General features: G+C 37.6%; 1 protein-coding gene across 1 annotated transcript in view; it reads right to left on the bottom strand.

Moving 5' to 3' along the window:
• Positions 1-5,450: 5,450 nt before the first annotated feature.
• LOC117292625 (fibrillin-2-like) overlaps positions 5,451-18,884 on the bottom strand; it is a 102,795-nt gene continuing 89,361 nt past the window's right edge. Inside the window, 12 exon segments of the mRNA XM_033774749.1 lie at positions 5,451-8,228; positions 9,073-9,186; positions 9,756-9,869; positions 11,169-11,288; positions 11,885-11,998; positions 12,555-12,665; positions 13,953-14,069; positions 14,624-14,740; positions 15,436-15,546; positions 16,022-16,138; positions 17,580-17,939; positions 18,651-18,767. Coding sequence (XP_033630640.1) covers positions 8,008-8,228; positions 9,073-9,186; positions 9,756-9,869; positions 11,169-11,288; positions 11,885-11,998; positions 12,555-12,665; positions 13,953-14,069; positions 14,624-14,740; positions 15,436-15,546; positions 16,022-16,138; positions 17,580-17,939; positions 18,651-18,767 — 1,733 coding nt within the window. The 3' untranslated portion in view covers positions 5,451-8,007.

The following is an 18,884-nucleotide window of genomic DNA, read 5'->3' as shown; positions in this document are numbered from 1 at the left end:
TGAAAATGTTTAAGGGAGGAGTGAAACATACGCGCGGCTAAGGAACAGCAAGTCATGGGAGGAAACCAAAGTCTGATCACAAGAATAGTTTTATGGTAAATATGTAAAAATGAATCTTAGCATTTTGTTTAAGTTGAGCAAGAAACGTTTGAGCCGGAAACGCACTTAAGAAACTAACGATGCTCAAAATAATTTTAAAATGTACCTCTCTCTTTCTGTGTGGATTGCGAAAAAATAGGGGGTTCAACTAATTCTCAACGCATTAATGTCTTGTTCTATATATTAAGGAAACTGCTGAAAAGGGCGCGGCGGGAGAAGGGGGTGTTAGGGGTTAGTCAAGAAGGGTTTGGGTGTGTACAGAGAAAAGAAAGGAAAGACCCAATGTCTGGATGCTGAAATGCCTAATCAATCTTTATCAATCTTTGGCAAGTTTTTGTGCTATCAGTATGAGTGCAGATAATTTGAAACCGTTTCCGGTGCCAGACAGAAGATTGATGGGCAGATTAGTAATTGTTGTAAATTAGGCAACTTGGTTTCAGTGTGGTTTTTGGTAATTAACCATCCCTCTACTGTGTCTGTGAAGACTGGGGATAGGGGATCCCAGTCCCTTGAATATTGAATGCTGATGGTTAAAACAGACCTTGGTGAATTGTATTTTGCTGGTAGAAAGAGAAAAATTCCAACATTTAACAAGAATTATTAGGCCCTACTTCTTTTATGGAGGTGCTAAGCAAAATCATACACATGGCTTATAATTAGGTACAGCAAGTCATGGGAAGAGGCAAAGTCTGATCGCAAGAATAGTTTGATGGTTAACCCGAAAATAAGACATCCAATATTATTATTGTTACATAATATGAAGCCAACTATACCTCAAAAAGGTGAACATTCTGTCTGAACTTCGATGGATTATAGTCTCGTTTCATGTTTGTGAGCACTACGAGTTTGCTGTTATACATTAAGCCGGCTCGGTTTTTATTTTTCCGGTAAATAGTGACACCGTATGTAATGTTCAAGCCCTAAATGTACAAGTGTTTATCGTTGTTATTCACACTAAAACCCATACATGTGTTATTCCAAAATAATACTTGCTGTTGCAAACTGCTTACCAACCAAAAGGACCTATATGAATGGTGTCAATCAAAAACAAAATACATGTAGTTACTGGTCTGACATTTCACCCTAGCAAAGAAAGACTCTGCGAGGGTTAGAACGTCTGGCAATTTTCTATCTTTGTCTATTTTAGTTATTCACACTTAAAGGCAGTGGACACTATTGGTAATTACTCAAAATAATTATTAGCATAAAACCATATCTTGGTGACCAGTAATGGGGAGAGGTTGATGGTATAAAACATTGTGAGAAACGGCTCCCTCTGAAGTGCCATAGTTTTTGAGAAAGAAGTAATTTTCCACGAATTTGATTTCAAGACCTCAGATTTAGAACTTGAGGTCTCGAAATCAACCATCTAAACGCACACAACTTCGTGTGATAAGGGTGTTTTTTTTCCTTCATTATTATCTCGCAACTTCGATGACCGATTGAGCTCAAATTTTCACAGGTTAGTTAGTTTCTTGCATATGTTGAGATACACCAACTATGAAGGCTAGTTTTTGACAATTACCAATAGTGTCCACTGCCTTTAAGATGATTTCTCACTATGTACTGTAATGTGTGTACCTAAGTTATGTACACAACAGCTTATGTCTGCTTTGGTTTTTGGGAATTTATTTTTGATTCAAAATTGCCATAACCTTTTATTCCTTCATGGCAGGGTGATTTGGCTCATATTTGGCTGTGGTCTGTGCCCAATTTCATGGCTCTGCTTACCGTCAGCAAAGAAATCATCACTTTCGGAAGCAGGAAATTATGCACTTACGCAAAGTTTATTTCAGTTGTTGGCTGGGAATTTTGGCTTGTGCGTGTTCAAAATCCAGCGCAGAAATTTGGCGCTTGCCCTACAACATGTTGTACAATCAGAGAATGGTCATGATGATGGTGATCGTGAGCGCGAAATTCGGCAGTAAGTAGAGCCGTGTCCCAGGTGATAGTATTTTCGTTGTGTTCTATGTTGTGATTTTTATTACTATTTTAGCTATCAATTATTGTTGGCGAAATAACTTACAAGTGTATGTAATATTGATAGTTACTGAATACAGATATTAAAATTGTAAGAATGCATTCCATTTAGTCAATATCTCGTTGGTGTGTGTAGCAGAGAGGGCTTTTATATGAGAGGTTGCTAATGGTATTTTAAAATAAATGTTGGACATTTTTTAAATGTATTGCTTTATGCTTTTACAAGAGCACTTCCCCTATTTCTAAGATGCAAACTAGCCCTTAGCATGAAACATGCAAATACATGTACATTTTACACATGTCAGGGTTTGCGCTGCCCTTAAATTTTCCTCTGACTAGCCAGCAGTAGGACTAATTAGCTTGTCATTTCACTGGTCTGCCAGGTGTTCACTGGTTTTCAACATTCCCATTGGCATGGGATTTGTAATTTGAACTGGTATGAAGTGGTTTACATGTACATAGTGATGGGGCTTCAGCAATACATAAGACTTACGCTGGACAGAATTCTGACTGGTCCTTTGGCTGTTTATAACTGGTATTTGGCCAGCGGACCATTGTTAAGGGAGAACACTGCATGTGTATCATAGACACTATAGGCAGATACAAACATGTAAGCATCGTGCTACATGTAGAATCTGGCTTATAAATATAAAAAGGTGTAAAATTACAAGGCATACATGTACATGTACCCCTTGTGATTTTAAACGGTTTCAGCAAAATTTCGCCAAAATGCAAGGCTTACCACTTATGATTTTTATCAAATTTCAGCCAAATTTAAATACAAATTTGATTTTTATGTGATTTTAGGTGATTTCATCCAAATTTCAACAAGAATGCAAGACTTACCCCTTGTGATTTTATCCGATTGCAGCCAAACTTCAACAAAAATGCAAGGCTTAGCCCTTGTAATTTTATATGATTTCAGCCAAATTTCAGTCAAATTACATTAAAAATGCCCTTGTGATTTTAACCGGTTTCATCAAAATTTCAACAAAAATACAAGACTTACCCCTTGTGATTTAAAATCAAAATTTAAACACAAATGCATGACTTACCAACTTATGTTTTTTATCCAAATCTTAGCCAAACGTCATCAAATCCCTTGTGATTTTATCCGATTTCAGCCAAATTCTACTACAAATGCAAGGCTTACCCCTTTTTATTTTAACCGGTTTCAGCAAAATTTTGCTCTTGTAATTTTATTTGATTTCAGCCAAATTTCACAAAAAATGCAAGACTTACCCCTTGTGATTTTATTTGATTTCAGCCAAATTTCACCAAAATGCAAGACTTACCACTTGTGATTTTATCCGATTTCAGCAAAATATCACAAAAAATGCAAGAGTTACCCCTTGTGATTTTATTTGATTTCAGCCGAATTTCACCAAAATGCAAGACTTATCCCTTGTGAGTTTAAGTGATTTCAGCCAAATTTCACAAAAAATTCAAGACTTACCCCTTGTGATTTTATTTGATTTCAGCAAAATTTCACAAAAAATGCAAAACCTACCCCTTGTGATTTTATTTGATTTCAGCCAAATTTCACAAAAAATGCAAGACTTACCACTTGTGATTTTATCGATTTAACCCAATTTTCAACAAAATGCAAGGCTTACCCCTTGTGATTTTATCCGATTTCAGCCAAATTGCACCAAAATGCAAGGCTTACCCCTTGTGTTTTTATCCGATTTCAGCCAAATTTCAACAAAAATGCAAGACTTACCCCTTGTGATTTTATCCGATTTCAGCTAAATTTCACCAAAAAAGCAAGGCTTACATGTACCCCTTGTGATTTTCTTTGATTTCAGCCTAATTTCACCAAAATGCAAGACTGATTTCAGCCGAATTTCACCAAAATGCAAGACTTATCCCTTGTGAGTTTAAGTGATTTCAGCCAATTTTCACCAAAAAAGCAAGGCTTACTACCCCTTGTGATTTTATCCGATTTCAGCAAAATTTCACCAAAATGCAAGGCTTACCCCTTGTGATCTTATCCGATTTCAGCCAAATTTCAACAAAAATGCAAGACTTACATGTACCAGCCAAACTTCAACAAAAATGCAAGGCTTAGCCGTTGTGATTTTATCCGAATTTAAGTCAAATTTCACTACAAATGCAAGACTTACCCCTTGTGATTTTATCTGATTTCAGCTAAATTTCACCAAAAAAGCAAGGCTTACCCCTTGTGATTTTCTTCGATATCAGCCTAATTTCACCAAAATGCAAGACTGATTTAGCCGAATTTCACCAAAATGCAAGACTTATCCCTTGTGAGTTTAAGTGATTTCAGCCAAATTTCACAAAAAATGCAAAACCTACCCCTTGTGATTTTATTTGATTTCAGCCAAATTTCACAAAAAATGCAAGACTTACCACTTGTGATTTTATCCGATTTAACCCAATTTTCAACAAAATGCAAGGCTTACCCCCTTGTGTTTTTATTTGATCTCAGCCAAATTTCAACAAAAATGCAAGACTTACCCCTTGTGATTTTATATGATTTCAGCCAAATTTCAACAAAAATGCAAGGCTTACCCCTTGTGACTTTATCCGATTTCAGCAAAATTTCACCAAAAAGCAAGGCATAATCCTTGTTTGTAGACCATGAGACATGCACCTTTGAAAACCCCTACGTATGGATTAGACACCTATAACAATGTTTTGTATCAAACGAAGTTGCGTTTTATTGGTGGATAAATGCTTCATTCTGTGCACCGACAGTTTGCAAATACATATAAAACTTTAAGTATAAAATAATTTAAACTTATATAGGTAAAAGTAAAAACACTTTATTTCTTATTTCAAAATACTAAGCCATCAAATAACGACTTTGTTTATCATATCTTATTGTTAAGTTTAACCACCTGTTAAAAGAATAAAGGAAACAAGTTCTCTATAAGTAAGTTATAAACAGAAGGAGCCAGCCAGTACCTAGCCTGAGTATCCGACTCCCACTTTGAAGCACCTGGCGGGATCCTGTCAGATTAACCTTTGACCTAGCATTCATTCATACAAGTACATGAACACACATAAAACTTGACACTGGCAGATCATTGTAGGTACAGTTAGCCCTGCTGGAACACTGTCACTTCGGAAAACAGCAATCATAAAGCAGAAATTGAAAGTTGTAAGACTAGTGCCTATCTTTATCCCGGCCGGTGACCAGAGCCCAATTTCATAGCACTGCTTAGCGGCCGATTTTGTGCTTACTGTGCAATTTCTATTTCATAGCGCTGCTAACTGTAAGCACACGAAAAGGTATACTAACCTTCCGGTGCTTATCGCACGAAAATAAATGACGTCACAATGCAAACCAATGGTAAACACGCAATATGGCTGCCCAATTTTCCTGCTAACCTGTGAAACACATGTACGCTTGCACTTTAGCAAATTTTTCTGCTACAATAAGCACGAATATTTGCTTACTGTTAAGCAGCGCTATGAAATCTGGCCCCGTTTATACAAGGGCTTGCTCAACTGTTAATGTCTTTGGTTTGACCCGAGGGTGCTACACTGCTAGTTGAGCTTGTGACATCTACTAGTTGAAAGACATTGGTGAAAAAGAACGTATGGAACGAGAGACGAACAATAAATCGTACAAGCAATATACCTGCTGAGTGTATAACCAATACTTGATACTAAACACTTACTTAAGCATTTCTTTACAATATCTTTTATACTACAATATGATATACAAACTAACTGAGGATAAGGATTTAAGTTTGTTAAGTTTGGATGGAAGTTTGTAAGGCACAGGAGCTGTTGGTAAAAGTCAAGAAATAAATGTTCATTCTCTAGAAACATTTAAGTTGAGGTACAACAGTGATATTTCAAAAAGTGTTTAGGTCAACAGAACACTACTATAATATTACCTAAAACAGCAGTTCCTGTGCATTAAAATACTTGGTTTTAAAAATCTCTATTATTTACATAATATTTTTGTTGTTCTAGATATTATGTGTATTTGTAGATCTGATCTGTGTAATACTTCATGTTCTTCTTTAGTTCTTTAAAACATTCTCTTCATTTCTAAGACAGAAGAAACAGTACTTTAACTTTTTAATTTCATGTATAATTCTGAATAAAATACTGATGTTCAACCTACACATTTTGTTGTTTGATTGTATGATAAGCGTTACTTTGCTGGAGTTGAACAAGTTTACATTTTGAAACGTGTGATCATTGATGTGACATGGCTATGGTAATAAGGTTTAGATAGTGCTGACTAGGCCTGGGCGACTAGTGACTAAGTTGTGACTAATTGAAGCGAACTAGTCGGGTAGTGAGCTTCATTTATTGCCCAGTATTTGTGCTGACAGTGTTAGCAGTAAAAATTGAGATATTGGCAGACTGCCCCTTCTCTTACAAACATGGCGACAGCTGCAACCAAAGTAATTTAACAATAGATTTAGAGATCTTGACAGTTTGCCTTTGTCTTAACAAACATTGCTGATTTGCTTGAACCAGAGTCCAAAGTCATGTCCGTTGCTGTGTTTGATAGGATGCTGTGCTCTAATCAAAGCCTCACAACATATCAAAACATCACTACAAGCTAATATAAAGAACAGTTCAGGGATTTCACAGAAACATCTGTAAATCTTTCTACATGTCTATTTGTAAAAATGCATAGTTGTTGGATAAAAGGTCGGTCGGTAACAACATTATAATATAAATAAAAAAAATTGCTTGAAATGACATTAAAAACAAAATCATGATTTACATGTAAGTTTAAACTGCCTAAATCAACTCGTGTAGATAAACCCCTATAATAGCAGCTTCTGCCATGTGTACAGCGTATACATAATCAATTTGACAAAATACCCTAACAATAAACAATAAACAATAAACATCATGTATAGTTCCCAATATAGCTTTGGATTTGATCTGCATCAAGCATTAATCTATGCAACCAAGTGGATCACAGATCAACCATGCAAGGAGTTGATAAAACTTGGTGCCCGCAAAAATGGCTGACTTAACATTCTGTGACGTCAACTGTCGTAACAAAAACCAATTACTTTGAGCAGTTCAATCAAACCAGAATTCTGGACAAATCCCCGAGTTGGAACAATGCCCCTTTTCATCCTCGGCCTCCTTTTAGGAAACTAACATGCACCAGAGCTGCAAACTCTCCCCGATTCTGCAGATATTTGAGTCCAAGTCATAACACTTGTATCCTAGAGCAAGACACTACACCATTATTGCTTTGTCCAGGATGCGACTTGAAGTCGTAGGTCCTGTGTGTACATTCAATGCACGTATAAAAGACCACAGAACACACTTATCGCAAGGAGACAGGGTTCGCTCTGGTGTGTCTGGCAGTCTTTTCATGTTTTAATATAATATTTTTTTTTACAATCTCCCTGATTATGAAAACTTCTTCTCTTTGTTGTGTTAAGCGTAAATCTAAATATCTCACCGACTCTTGTACAACATCTCCCTGACTGCAAGATGTAAATGTGGAAGCTCTGCATGTCGAGGGGAAGGCTAGTGTAGTTTTGATAACACAATCCCCATGTTAACAGTTTCTGCACAACTCAAGAAACCTGTACACTACAAACGAGTACCATGTATACAATAGTCGCTAAGGGTCTACATTGACTTCCTAGTTTGTAGAGGCAGTAAAAATCACAAGATAATGCTCTCAACCATTAAAAATACAAAATCTACAATGAAAATGTACAATAAAGTGACAAGTAAAAGTATATGTAACTTGCAGATATTTAAAATTCTAGCAAGATTAAAAGGTCTTACATAAAAACCACAAATAAACATGTATTTGTAAAAAAAAAAAACATGACAATTGCTATAAAAAGAAAAACAAAAACAGAGTCGTTTTCTTGGTGACTTTGAATCCGAATCGGTTATTGTACATAAAAATAGTGTTTTGGTTGTCATTTATAAAGAAATCTTAGTGCTTTGAGGATCTCATCTCTTGTATGGCGAGATGAATTTTGACTTTGGAGGGGGAGCTGGCTTGGTGTAGACCGTCTCAAATGGCTTCTTATTCCTTCTATAGGTGCATAAGAGTATAACAATGAAGATAATGATAAGAATGATGAGAGCACATATTACTCCAATCCACCAGGGCTCCAATGGAAACGTGTTCAAACCTCCTTCATCCGGCAGATTCGGGTTATTGTTGGGTTCTGAAAAGAAAAAATATATTTAGTTAGAAACAGAAACAAGGCTTCTAGTCCCATTTTGGGAATGCTGTAATAACCTGACTTGATGATGTCAAAGGAAGGGGATATTTTTGCGTATGGCCACAATCAAGGGTTCGCAACTTGTTTTTGTCTATTTCATGAACAGTTTGAAAACCACTGATGTAGCAGTTATTTCGTTGTTATTTGTAGACCAATTAACAATTGTTGCGTCAATAATGACTAAAAAGTGCTGAGTTTGTCGAACACAAGATCTTGGGCTCAATAGGTCATTGAAGTTGCAAGAACATAATTAAAGAAAGAAAAAACACTTGTTGCATAGAATATTTGCTTTGAGGGACTGCTTTTTTTTTCTTTAACTAAAACTACACTCTTCAGCGGGAACATTTCTAACAATGCTTTCAAACTTTCAATTAAATAAAATACCTCCCATGATTGGTTGCCTTGTTTCCAACAAATTAAATACCATGTTTGAATATTTGTGTAGCATTGCTACAAACATAACCTATCTTTATTTTTTTCCTTTTTCATTTATCTTGTTTATGAATTTCCAAAGTTTTCCAACCACGGTCGGCAAAAACTTGGGCTGTGGCGTTGCAAAAGAAAAAACAAGTCTATAACCGGATCATGATAATGCCATACAGGCCTGATCAGTCTGGGAGACAACAAAGGTAATTGCCTCCAGGCCCCTTGGTCAATGCCTCGGTACCATTGACATGCTACAAAAGAAATTAACAACTTCATCATAAGTAGCCTTTTACCAAAAAAGAAACGCCTTGGTGCCCTTGCCCTTTCAAAAACAAAGCATACAGGCCGGACAATCACTTACCGTTTTCACAGTTAGTTCCTGAGTAACCAGTCTTGCAGATGCACTTATAATAGTCAATATTATTAGAACAAACTCCAGAGTTCAAGCATGGGCTGCTTATACATTCATCAATATCTAGAAAGGTCAAAATGGAGACAGTATTCAAAAGTTAAAATTGACTAAGACAGTTATGTATGTAAGTATCCTTTGAAGCTTTGCTTAACGTGGATAACTAAGAAGAAACTATAATGAAACAGTAAATTTATGGGACCAACCATGTGTAAAACTCTTTTGTGAGAGTGTTGGCCCTGAGCAGAGCTGGTTGGCTCTGAAAAGACCCGGTGTGGTCTTGGCGTTTTGTGTGGTCTTGACGTTTCGTGTGGTTTGCTCAAAGACGAGTTATATATGTGTACCTTTTGAGAGTTTGATGTTTTGTGAAATTAATATTGAAAAAGTATGTGTATGTATGGGCATGCAAATCACGCAAATCAGCCGTTACTCCTAATGAAGCTGAGATGGTTTAAGGAATGAAATACAATGGCCCAGTGACCGGGGGTAATAATGTTAAAGTGCCTTGCGCACCACTGAGTGACAGACCTGAGCACCATATAAGAAGCCACTGTTATAACTCTATTGGTTTGATACGCTATCTTGTTCATAGGCAGAACCCTTACTTTGGACAGTGTTAGTGAATAAATACCCACCTAGACTGCAGTCGAATCCAGTGTATCCAGACTGGCAAGCACATTGGAAACTGCCCACTAGATCAGTACAGGAACCTCCATTCCTACATGGGTTACTCTGGCATTCATTCACATCTACAAAGACAACACAAAATAGTTCATTATTAAGTAGTTGTAACCAACAAGAACCAATTTCATGGTATTACTTAAAGTGGTATTTACTTACCCTTCAACGATGTGTGTTTCAAAAGGTGTATTTTTTAGGATATTGGTGAAAATCTGGAGCGTAATGTCCCTGCAGGATTCCATATTTGGAATAGACAATTTGAGTAGTGTTTCATGCAGAAACTGTTCACAGATTGAAAGTTTTTAAATCACTCTCTGTAAAACCACATTCCTTTGAAGGGAATTCTTTTCTCAAAATGTTCAATATTATCAACAGCTGCATTGCTTCTTACCAATTCCTCAAAATAATTATTAGCATAAATTATTAGCACTTGGTTACGCCTAATGGGGAGCTGTTGATAGTATGAAACATTGTGAGAAACAGCTCCCTCTGAAGTAACATAGTTTTCGAGAAAGAAGTAATTTTCCACGAATTTGATTTCGAGACCTCGGATTTAGAATTTGAGGTTTCGAAATTAAGCATCTGAAAGCACACAACTTTGTGTGACAAGGGTGTTTTTTTCTTTCATTACTATCTCGCAATTTCGACGACCGATTGAGCTGAAATGTTCACAGGTTTTTTTATTTCATGCATACATGTACATGTATGATGAGATACATGTACACTAAGTGAGAAGACTGGTCTTTGACCATAACCAATAGTGTCCACTGTATTTAAGCCGCTCTGATAAAATGCCTTGACCTCTTTTAGCCCATTAGTTTTACATCACAGTAGCAGTAAGGTGACAGGGAGATCAGTTAACCATGCCTCCCTATAGAATATAATTTTGTCATTCTACAGAAAAATCGCATTACTTTAACCAATAAAAGACTATTTGGAACATGGCTTAAAGACACTGGACACTATTGGTAATTGTCAAAGACTACTCTTCACAGATGGTGTATCTCAACATATGCATAAAATACCAAACCTGTGAAAATTTGAGCTCAATCGGTCACCGAAGTTGCGAGATAATAATGAAAGAAAAAAACACCCATGTCGCACCATGGTCACACGAAGTTGTGTGCTTTCAGATGCTTGATTTCGAGACCTCAAATTCTAAATCTGAGGTCTCGAAATCAAATTTGTGGAAAATTACTTCTTTCTCGAAAACTACACGACTTCAGAGGAAGCTGTTTCTCACAATGTTTTATACTATCATTCTCTACCAATTACTCGTTACCAAGTAAGGTTTTATGAAAATAATTATTTTGAGTAATTACCAATAGTGTCCAGTGCCGTTACGACTATACATTGTAGGTACTTACTAATATCACATGTGTTTCCTGAGTAGCCTGGTGTACATGTACATGCATAGTCACCAGCCCCTGTATCATTACATGTTGCTCCATTCTTACATGGGTTGGATGTACAACCTTGTCCGGGTCCTGTAAGACAATAGTAAGAACAATGGATGAGTTTGGGTCAGTTTGGTCTCTACAATCAGCCTTCCTATAGACCTTATGCACATGACGTCATTTCAGTAGGGTGCCCTCACCTAGAGGTCAAAAGGAGGTTGTTCATTCGCCAATACTATGCGCTGCGTCTCGATTGTTTCGTCACCGTTTTTCCTCTAAGATGGCGGCTGGATGACGTCAATGCATAAGGTCTATATGGTAGTACTGTACATACCGTAGCACATACGGTAGTACTACATACTTCTTAGGGAATAACAGTGCGAGTACCCGGTCTTCACTGCGTGGTAATGACCGGGTTGGTGGCTGGCGCTGTTAACGGACCATGCAATGCAATAATCCGTACATGGCCTTTTTCCAATTGTGACGCAAGAACTTTTGCTTTGCTTTCGCTTTTATTTGTTAATGTAACTGACAATTGTTCCCCCGTGTAGTTCATGGGTCATGCCATTATTTGATAGGGGAGTATGGGACAGTCGTTATATAACTTTATGAAATGACAGGTGTTGCACGTGAAGCTCATGGGTAATGCCAGTTTTCAAAGGGTGTGTGGAAGAGTAATAACTTACTGAATTGACAGTTGTCACCCATGAAGCCATCTTCACACAGACATTCATACTCATTCAGCTTATCAATACATGTGCCTTTGTTGATACATGGTGAGCTTGCACATTCATTCTGGTCTGTCAAATCAAAATCAAAAAGTAAAATCAACTGTTATTTTGTAATGGAAAAATATGGTCTTTGTTGCAATACCAAACAAGAGCATTTCCTATTGCTATTTTTACTAACTAAATGCAATTCATAAAATTGTGTTTCGGCCATTTTCTGTTTTTTTCTCTAAATATTTTTCCAAAAGTAGTGGCTTTACAATAGTTTGTACAGTTTTTAAATTAATGAAGATTGAATCAAATTCCTCCTCCACGGAAAAAAAAAAATAAATAAATCAAAATAAAAAACATGAATCACCACTTTATGAATCATTATCATATTTATGGAAGAAACAAAATATTACAAAAAGAAGGACATGACAAGTAATTAAATATTCATGAAGATCCTTGTCATTTGATTGGAGGATTGTAGATCACAAGAAGAAAAAGGACCTTTTTTCTCCAAATTAAACAACCGGTTGAACTATTCCTCTAAATTGATTATGCTAGTTTAAATTTATTTTGTTTGTTAAAAAAAAAAGAGGAGGCAGTGGACACCAAACAGTTTGTTTTAATTATTTGGCCTTACCTGTTTCACATTGATCGCCAACGTAGCCTGGCACACACTGACATACAAATGTACCGTCATCCAGTGGTATACATACACCGCCATGAAAACAGGGCTTGTCTACACAGGCAACTACACATCAAGGAAAAAGAATCAATACAAGATGGTCAGAGTACAGTTATACACATTCTCTATGTGATGCACACTTACAAGCTTGATTCAGACTTCCTGTAAATGCGAACAGAATAAATTCACAACGAATAATCCTAACAATTGAACTGTGTTCAACTCTTGCAAAACATTCGCTGCAAACACAGCCATGTGATGTCAAAATTTGCTTCGCATTCACATTTGCAGAAAGTATGAACCGGGCTTAGGTGAAGTAGCAGTAAAGCATTGTAGTATAAGGACTTTGTCATGTAAGGCAACTTTTGCAGGCAACTTGGAGGCAACCAACTGCAGTTATTGCTCCAGGACCACTTTGGTGACACATGGGTAATTTGTCAAACAACGTCTTACGATTCCGGAGAATAACATGTAAGCATTTAAAGACACTGGACACTATTGGTAATTGTCAAAGACTAGCCTTCTCACTTGCCTTCTGTTTAAGCCCAGTTCATCTCATCTCAACATATGTATAAAATAACAAACCTGTGAAAATTTAAGCTCAATCGGTCGTCGAAGTTAATGACATAAGATAATAATGAAAGAAAAAAAACACCCTTGTCACACGAAGTTGTGTGCTTTCACATGCTTGATTTTGAGACCTACATGTATAATTCTAAATCTGGTCTCGAAATCAAAATTGAGGAAAATTACTTCTTTCTCGAAAACTACACTACTTCAGAGGGAGCCATTTCTCACAATGTTTTATACTACCAATTTCTCCCCATTACTCGATACCAAGAAAGGTTTTATGCCAAGAACTATTTTGAGTAATTACCAATAGTGTCCACTGCCTTTAAAATGAATGGATTCTCTTCTTGGTGATTTCTGGAACTAGTTGCCTGTAAATTGCCTCATGGCCCTTGGACCTCGGGCAAAATACTGTACATTTTGTTAATTTGTTTTCTTAGAGTGTTTTTCAATCCAAGACAGGTTCTGGGCTGATGACTTTTTTTCTAAAATGTTATTAAAAATTCAATTTTCCTTAAACACTAGCTACAATTCAATCAGGGCCCAATTTCACAGGGCTGCTTTTTTTTGTGCTTAGCAGAAACGAGCAGGGTACCAGTCGCACATTGTACATGTGACATGGTAGTTTGGCTGCTAACCCTACTCTGGAGAGCATAATTTTGTTGTGCTTAGCTACTTTGTTTTTACCTAAGCAGCTCAATGAAATTGGGACCTGTTTACGCCCAAAATTGAAGCACTTATGAAATGAAATGAAATAGACAGAGCCTATAGGTGACTAGTTACCTGGTGTTTCACATATGTCTCCAGCGAACGCATTAGAACAGCTACAGTAGAACTGATTGATGCCATTGATACATACACCACCATTTAAACATGGATTGGAAGCACACTCATCCACATCTGTAATAATGACAAAATAAGAAATGAAATAAATACATATCTCTCAATTTCAATATGTCGTTACGAAGAGGTTTTGATACCTTTTGTCAATCAAGTATTTTTTTTGCCCATGACATGAATCCCTACTCACTGTGAATGAAGATGTATGTAATATATGTTACAGGTAAAAGTTTCAGCTGCAACAGTAGTCAAGTTTTTGAGAACACAGTGAAAATCACAGAGCGATGTTTTCAGGAGAGTCGTGTAAATACCAGGGGTCGATTTCACAAAGAGTAGTCCTAGGAGATATTAAAAACGTATGGCTAGTCCTAAGTTAGGACTAGTAACTCATCCTAACTTGAGACTAGTCATAACTCGTTGTGAAATCCACCCCAGTACTCGTAAATACGTTGTACATGTACATGTTATGTAAAGTCATAGTTGTCTCCTGAGACAATTTTCTTTTGTGTGACAATGTTTTACTAATTTCTCAAAAACTACAGCACCTCAGCATGTAATATTTTAAGGGAAGCTTTCTACCATCATTCTCTCTCTAGCAATCATGGCATACTTACCAGTTTCACATAGGGTTCCCATATAACCACTGGTGCAGTTACATGTAATGACACCTCCAACAGCAAGACACTGGCCTCCATTGTAGCATGTATCGCCCAGGCATACTTCAGTTACCACTGTGTGTGAAAACAACAAACATCATATCAAAGCTCACATGTCCTAAAGAAGTCGAGGTTAATCATTTCAGATGAATTTCACTCTAAAATTGTACATTAACGATCTTATAGCACTTAGCCGATGACATACAACTAGGGCAAAAGTCTGATAACAGATATGATTTTATACATGCTTAACCGATGTATGTTCGCACTTGTGGTGTATTTGGCATTGGTTTACAGACAAGAAATACACACACTGTGCAAAGGAGCTGCCATACTGGAAAAAAACGTTTTATTTACTAAACCTGGGAATGCAGGTCATGGTGTGACCTTTGACATGAGCTGTATGCAAATTATACAATATAGAATATTTATGAGCTGGGTGTAGCCAAGTGGGCCAAAGCAAATAATATCACAGCACTGTATACATGTACTCATAAATTTGACAGGCATATTACCCGGGTGGGATTCGAACCCAGGGGTGGATTTCACAAAGGTAGTCCTAACTTAGGACTAGTCCTAGGCAATGCTAAGAGATAGGACAAGTCCTAAGTTAGGATGAGTTACTGGTCCTAACTTAGGACCCCAGGACCTCTGCAATAGACCACCGAGATTGCCCGGTAGCTAGAGGCAGTTCAAATCCTATGATTTTAAGATGTTAAATTTGCATCGGGGATAAAGAATATTAATTTTGGTTTGAACGTGATACTTACATGTTTCACAGCGGTCACCGATGAAGTTGTCTACACACATACATGAGATTGTACCATCGGATAACTGGCTGCAGGTTCCACCATTAAGACATGGGTTTGGATTACAGAAGCCTACAATCACAAACATACAGAATATACAATATCAAAAATACTGTCAATTTTTGTAGAGAGAAAACATTACCTTTTAGATCTTTCTATTATTGATAAACAAACAGCGTGATTGACAAGGACGGCTCAATGCTAGCAGCCCAGAGCTGTATAGTGGAAGAGCTGCAGCAAGGAGGGACCAGCTTTCTTTGGTGGATGCCATTTTTTGTCAAAACAGAGCACAACTTGACATGTCTGGCAACCTGTGTGTGCACATGTGTTTTGTTTGGACTAAAAATGGCTTATACATAATCGCAAGTTGTAGCAATTCTCTCAATATACACAGCTCTGATGCAGCCTACATCACTGAAAGAAGTTTATTAGGCTACAAACTTCTTACAAAACAACCGACACATGTGTGGGTGAGTTAAGGATGAGCTAAGGGTATAATGTTGCCCACATGGGATGGTATAAATAGATGAAAATGTTATATACTTACTTTGCTTCTCACAGAGTGGGCCTCCCCATCCGAATGGACAAACACATACAAAGCTTTCAATGGTGTCTTGACAAGTACCTTCATTCATACAGGGATCACTGGCACATGGTTCATCGGCTGTACAGACACAAACAGAAACAGATAGTCAAGTTAGAGATTCCAACATACCATGGTGAATTATGGCGAATGCTAACTCACTTTTTTTTTGCAAGAGAACATTGAATCTTGTATTGTGAGCACCTTTATTGACTTCGTTGTCAGGTCGCGGTTTTCATGTGACAATGATATTTTTAAAAAGGAAACCGATAACTCCAATAGCTCAAAATAGTTCTGAAAAATTGTTTTGTGCCGAGGGACAGAAACTTGAAATACTGACAAGAAGAGGTCAAGTATTGCTCATTCTAGGAAGGGTGGTTTAGATATCGATTAAAAGCAGTGGACACTATTGGTAATTGTCAAAGACTAGCCTTCACAGTAGGTGGATCTCAACATATGCATAAAATAACAAACCTGTGAAAATTTGAGCTCAATCGGTCATCGAACTTGCGAGATAATGATGAAAGAAAAAAACACCATTGTCGCACAAAGTTGTGCGCGTTTTGATGGTTGATTTCGAGACCTCAAGCTCTAAATATGGTCTCAAAATTAAATTCATGGAAAATTACTTCTTTCTCGAAAACTATGGCACTTCAGAGCGAGCCGTTTCTCACAATGTTTTATACCATCAACCTCTCCCCATTACTTGTCGCCAAGAAAGGTTTTGTGCTAACAATTATTTTGAGAAATTACCAATAGTGTCCACTGTCTTTTAAAGTTGAACTACATGTAAGAACTATTTTACAAGAGCAGTATTTGAACCAACAACCTCCGGATTAACATGCCGACACTCTACCAACTGAGCTACTGGCTGCCGCTTCCCGGGTTGTATTGTAAACTTGGGTGTGATCCCTGGCTACACGGCAGAAAAACAATTGTATGGCTTCTGACAGGCACCTCCGAACAAAGCTATTGACAAATTAGGGACACCGCAACAAAGGCTATGTAACTCAGTTGGTAGAGTTTCCGCACGTTAATTCGGAGGTACCCGGTCAGATACCAATTGCAAATATTTGTTTAACCCCAATTCATAATTTACCAAGTCAGTTTCTCTTGTTTTTTGTTTCACTTAATATCGTAAAGTTTGTAAGTAAGTGATTGCAACACAATCAATGCTGTTTTTTTTTTAAATTATTTTTGTTTATGGAATTTGCCAGACACACAAGGCCGGAAGGCCATTTCAAGGTATGGGCTACAATTATTTTATTCCAGAGGTCGTTGCCACTTACTCCTAGGGCTGAAACAGGGTTACCCCTTTTACAGTCCATACGGATGTAGGCTTGGGTATCATCAGTCCGAAGCCTGGCCGGTAGAGCTAAAGCACTACCTCCCCAATTTTACGTAGCAAGTGTCACGACCGGGATTCGAACCCACACTCTGCTGATCAAACACCAGAGCTTGACTCTAGTGCTCATGACGGCTCGGCCATGACACGCTCTGCTTTGTTCTTGACATTACTTACATATTAAGTCATTATCTTTGATCTCGATCTGAAACCCAGCAACCGTCTTGCTGTCATCGGTAGTGAACGTGATCCAGAGCTGATTGCTTTGTGTGATGAAGTTACTTGGAACGACGACTCCAGAGTGCCTGATGATTCGGTTATCTACAACAGCGGGGTCTCGACCGTTGCCAGCCTCTAGCCAATCATAATTAAGCTCAGTCGTGAAGTTGATGAAGACGACACGGAGGCGACGACCGAGAGAGATGTCCACGATCCAACGACAGTTAAGATCGTTCTCGTAATTCTCGGGGTAGTTTGGTGAGGAGATTGTGATGAGACCATCGTTTGGAAGAGTGTAGTTGACGATGCATCCAATGGCTGTACCAAAACAATAAGTTTTCTTTAATAACAATAAATACCTCTTTCAAGGAATGATCATTGCCCTTCCAATATTATTACCCCTGGTCACTGAGCCATTTATTTCACTCCTTAAATCATCTCAGCTCCTAGGGAAGAATACTGCCTTCGTTGCCATTAGTATGTAGTGCATAAAGCTAAATCAATCACAAGTACCATCTCTGCCCTCAACGGTACCCCATTTACCCCTAGGTGATGAGAGGGCACCACAGCAAAATACACAGAGTACCACATCAAGTTGTGGATGGCATGTGCTAATTCGAGGCCAGTCGGCAGAAAAATTTCAATCAAGTGTGAAAGACAAATGTCAAATGGTCAATACTATAATTACAATGTACGTTTGGTTTTCGGTAACACCATGTGTGTATCTACTTGCCAGGTAGAGTTTGTTTTTGGAGAACTGTCGTGCTTTATTCTACTGCCGCGGAGTAGATAATCAGAGGTTCGGGAGACTTCTCAGTTCTGAAAAGAACTGTCCTGCTTTTTAACTAATACCAGAGCGGATGGTATAGAAAATAGACTGGACTACTACTTTAAGTCTCCCCAACCTCCGATTGTCTACTCCGCGGCAGTAGAATAAAGCAAGACAGTTCTCCAAGAACAAACTCTACCTGGCAAGTAGATACACACATGGTGTTACCGCAAACCAAATATACATTGTTGGTGACTTACATGTTTCACAGTTAGTACCGATGAAATCTTTGATACAGCTGCACAGATATCCACTGGTAGGAAGCTGTTGACATGTTCCGCCATTCAAACAAGGTTTCAATTCACACTCATTGACATCTACAAAATTAAAATAATAACAAATAAAATTAACAATAAAAAATGTAGTTCTTACATACGGTAGCATATCTGATGGGCCTCTCAAAGCGCTCAGTATTTTTTCCTGCAAGGTTTGCG

This window comes from Asterias rubens, chromosome 7, assembly GCF_902459465.1.
Source record: "Asterias rubens chromosome 7, eAstRub1.3, whole genome shotgun sequence".
Lineage (NCBI taxonomy): Eukaryota > Metazoa > Echinodermata > Asteroidea > Forcipulatida > Asteriidae > Asterias > Asterias rubens.
This window is presented reverse-complemented; position numbering and strand designations above follow the sequence as displayed.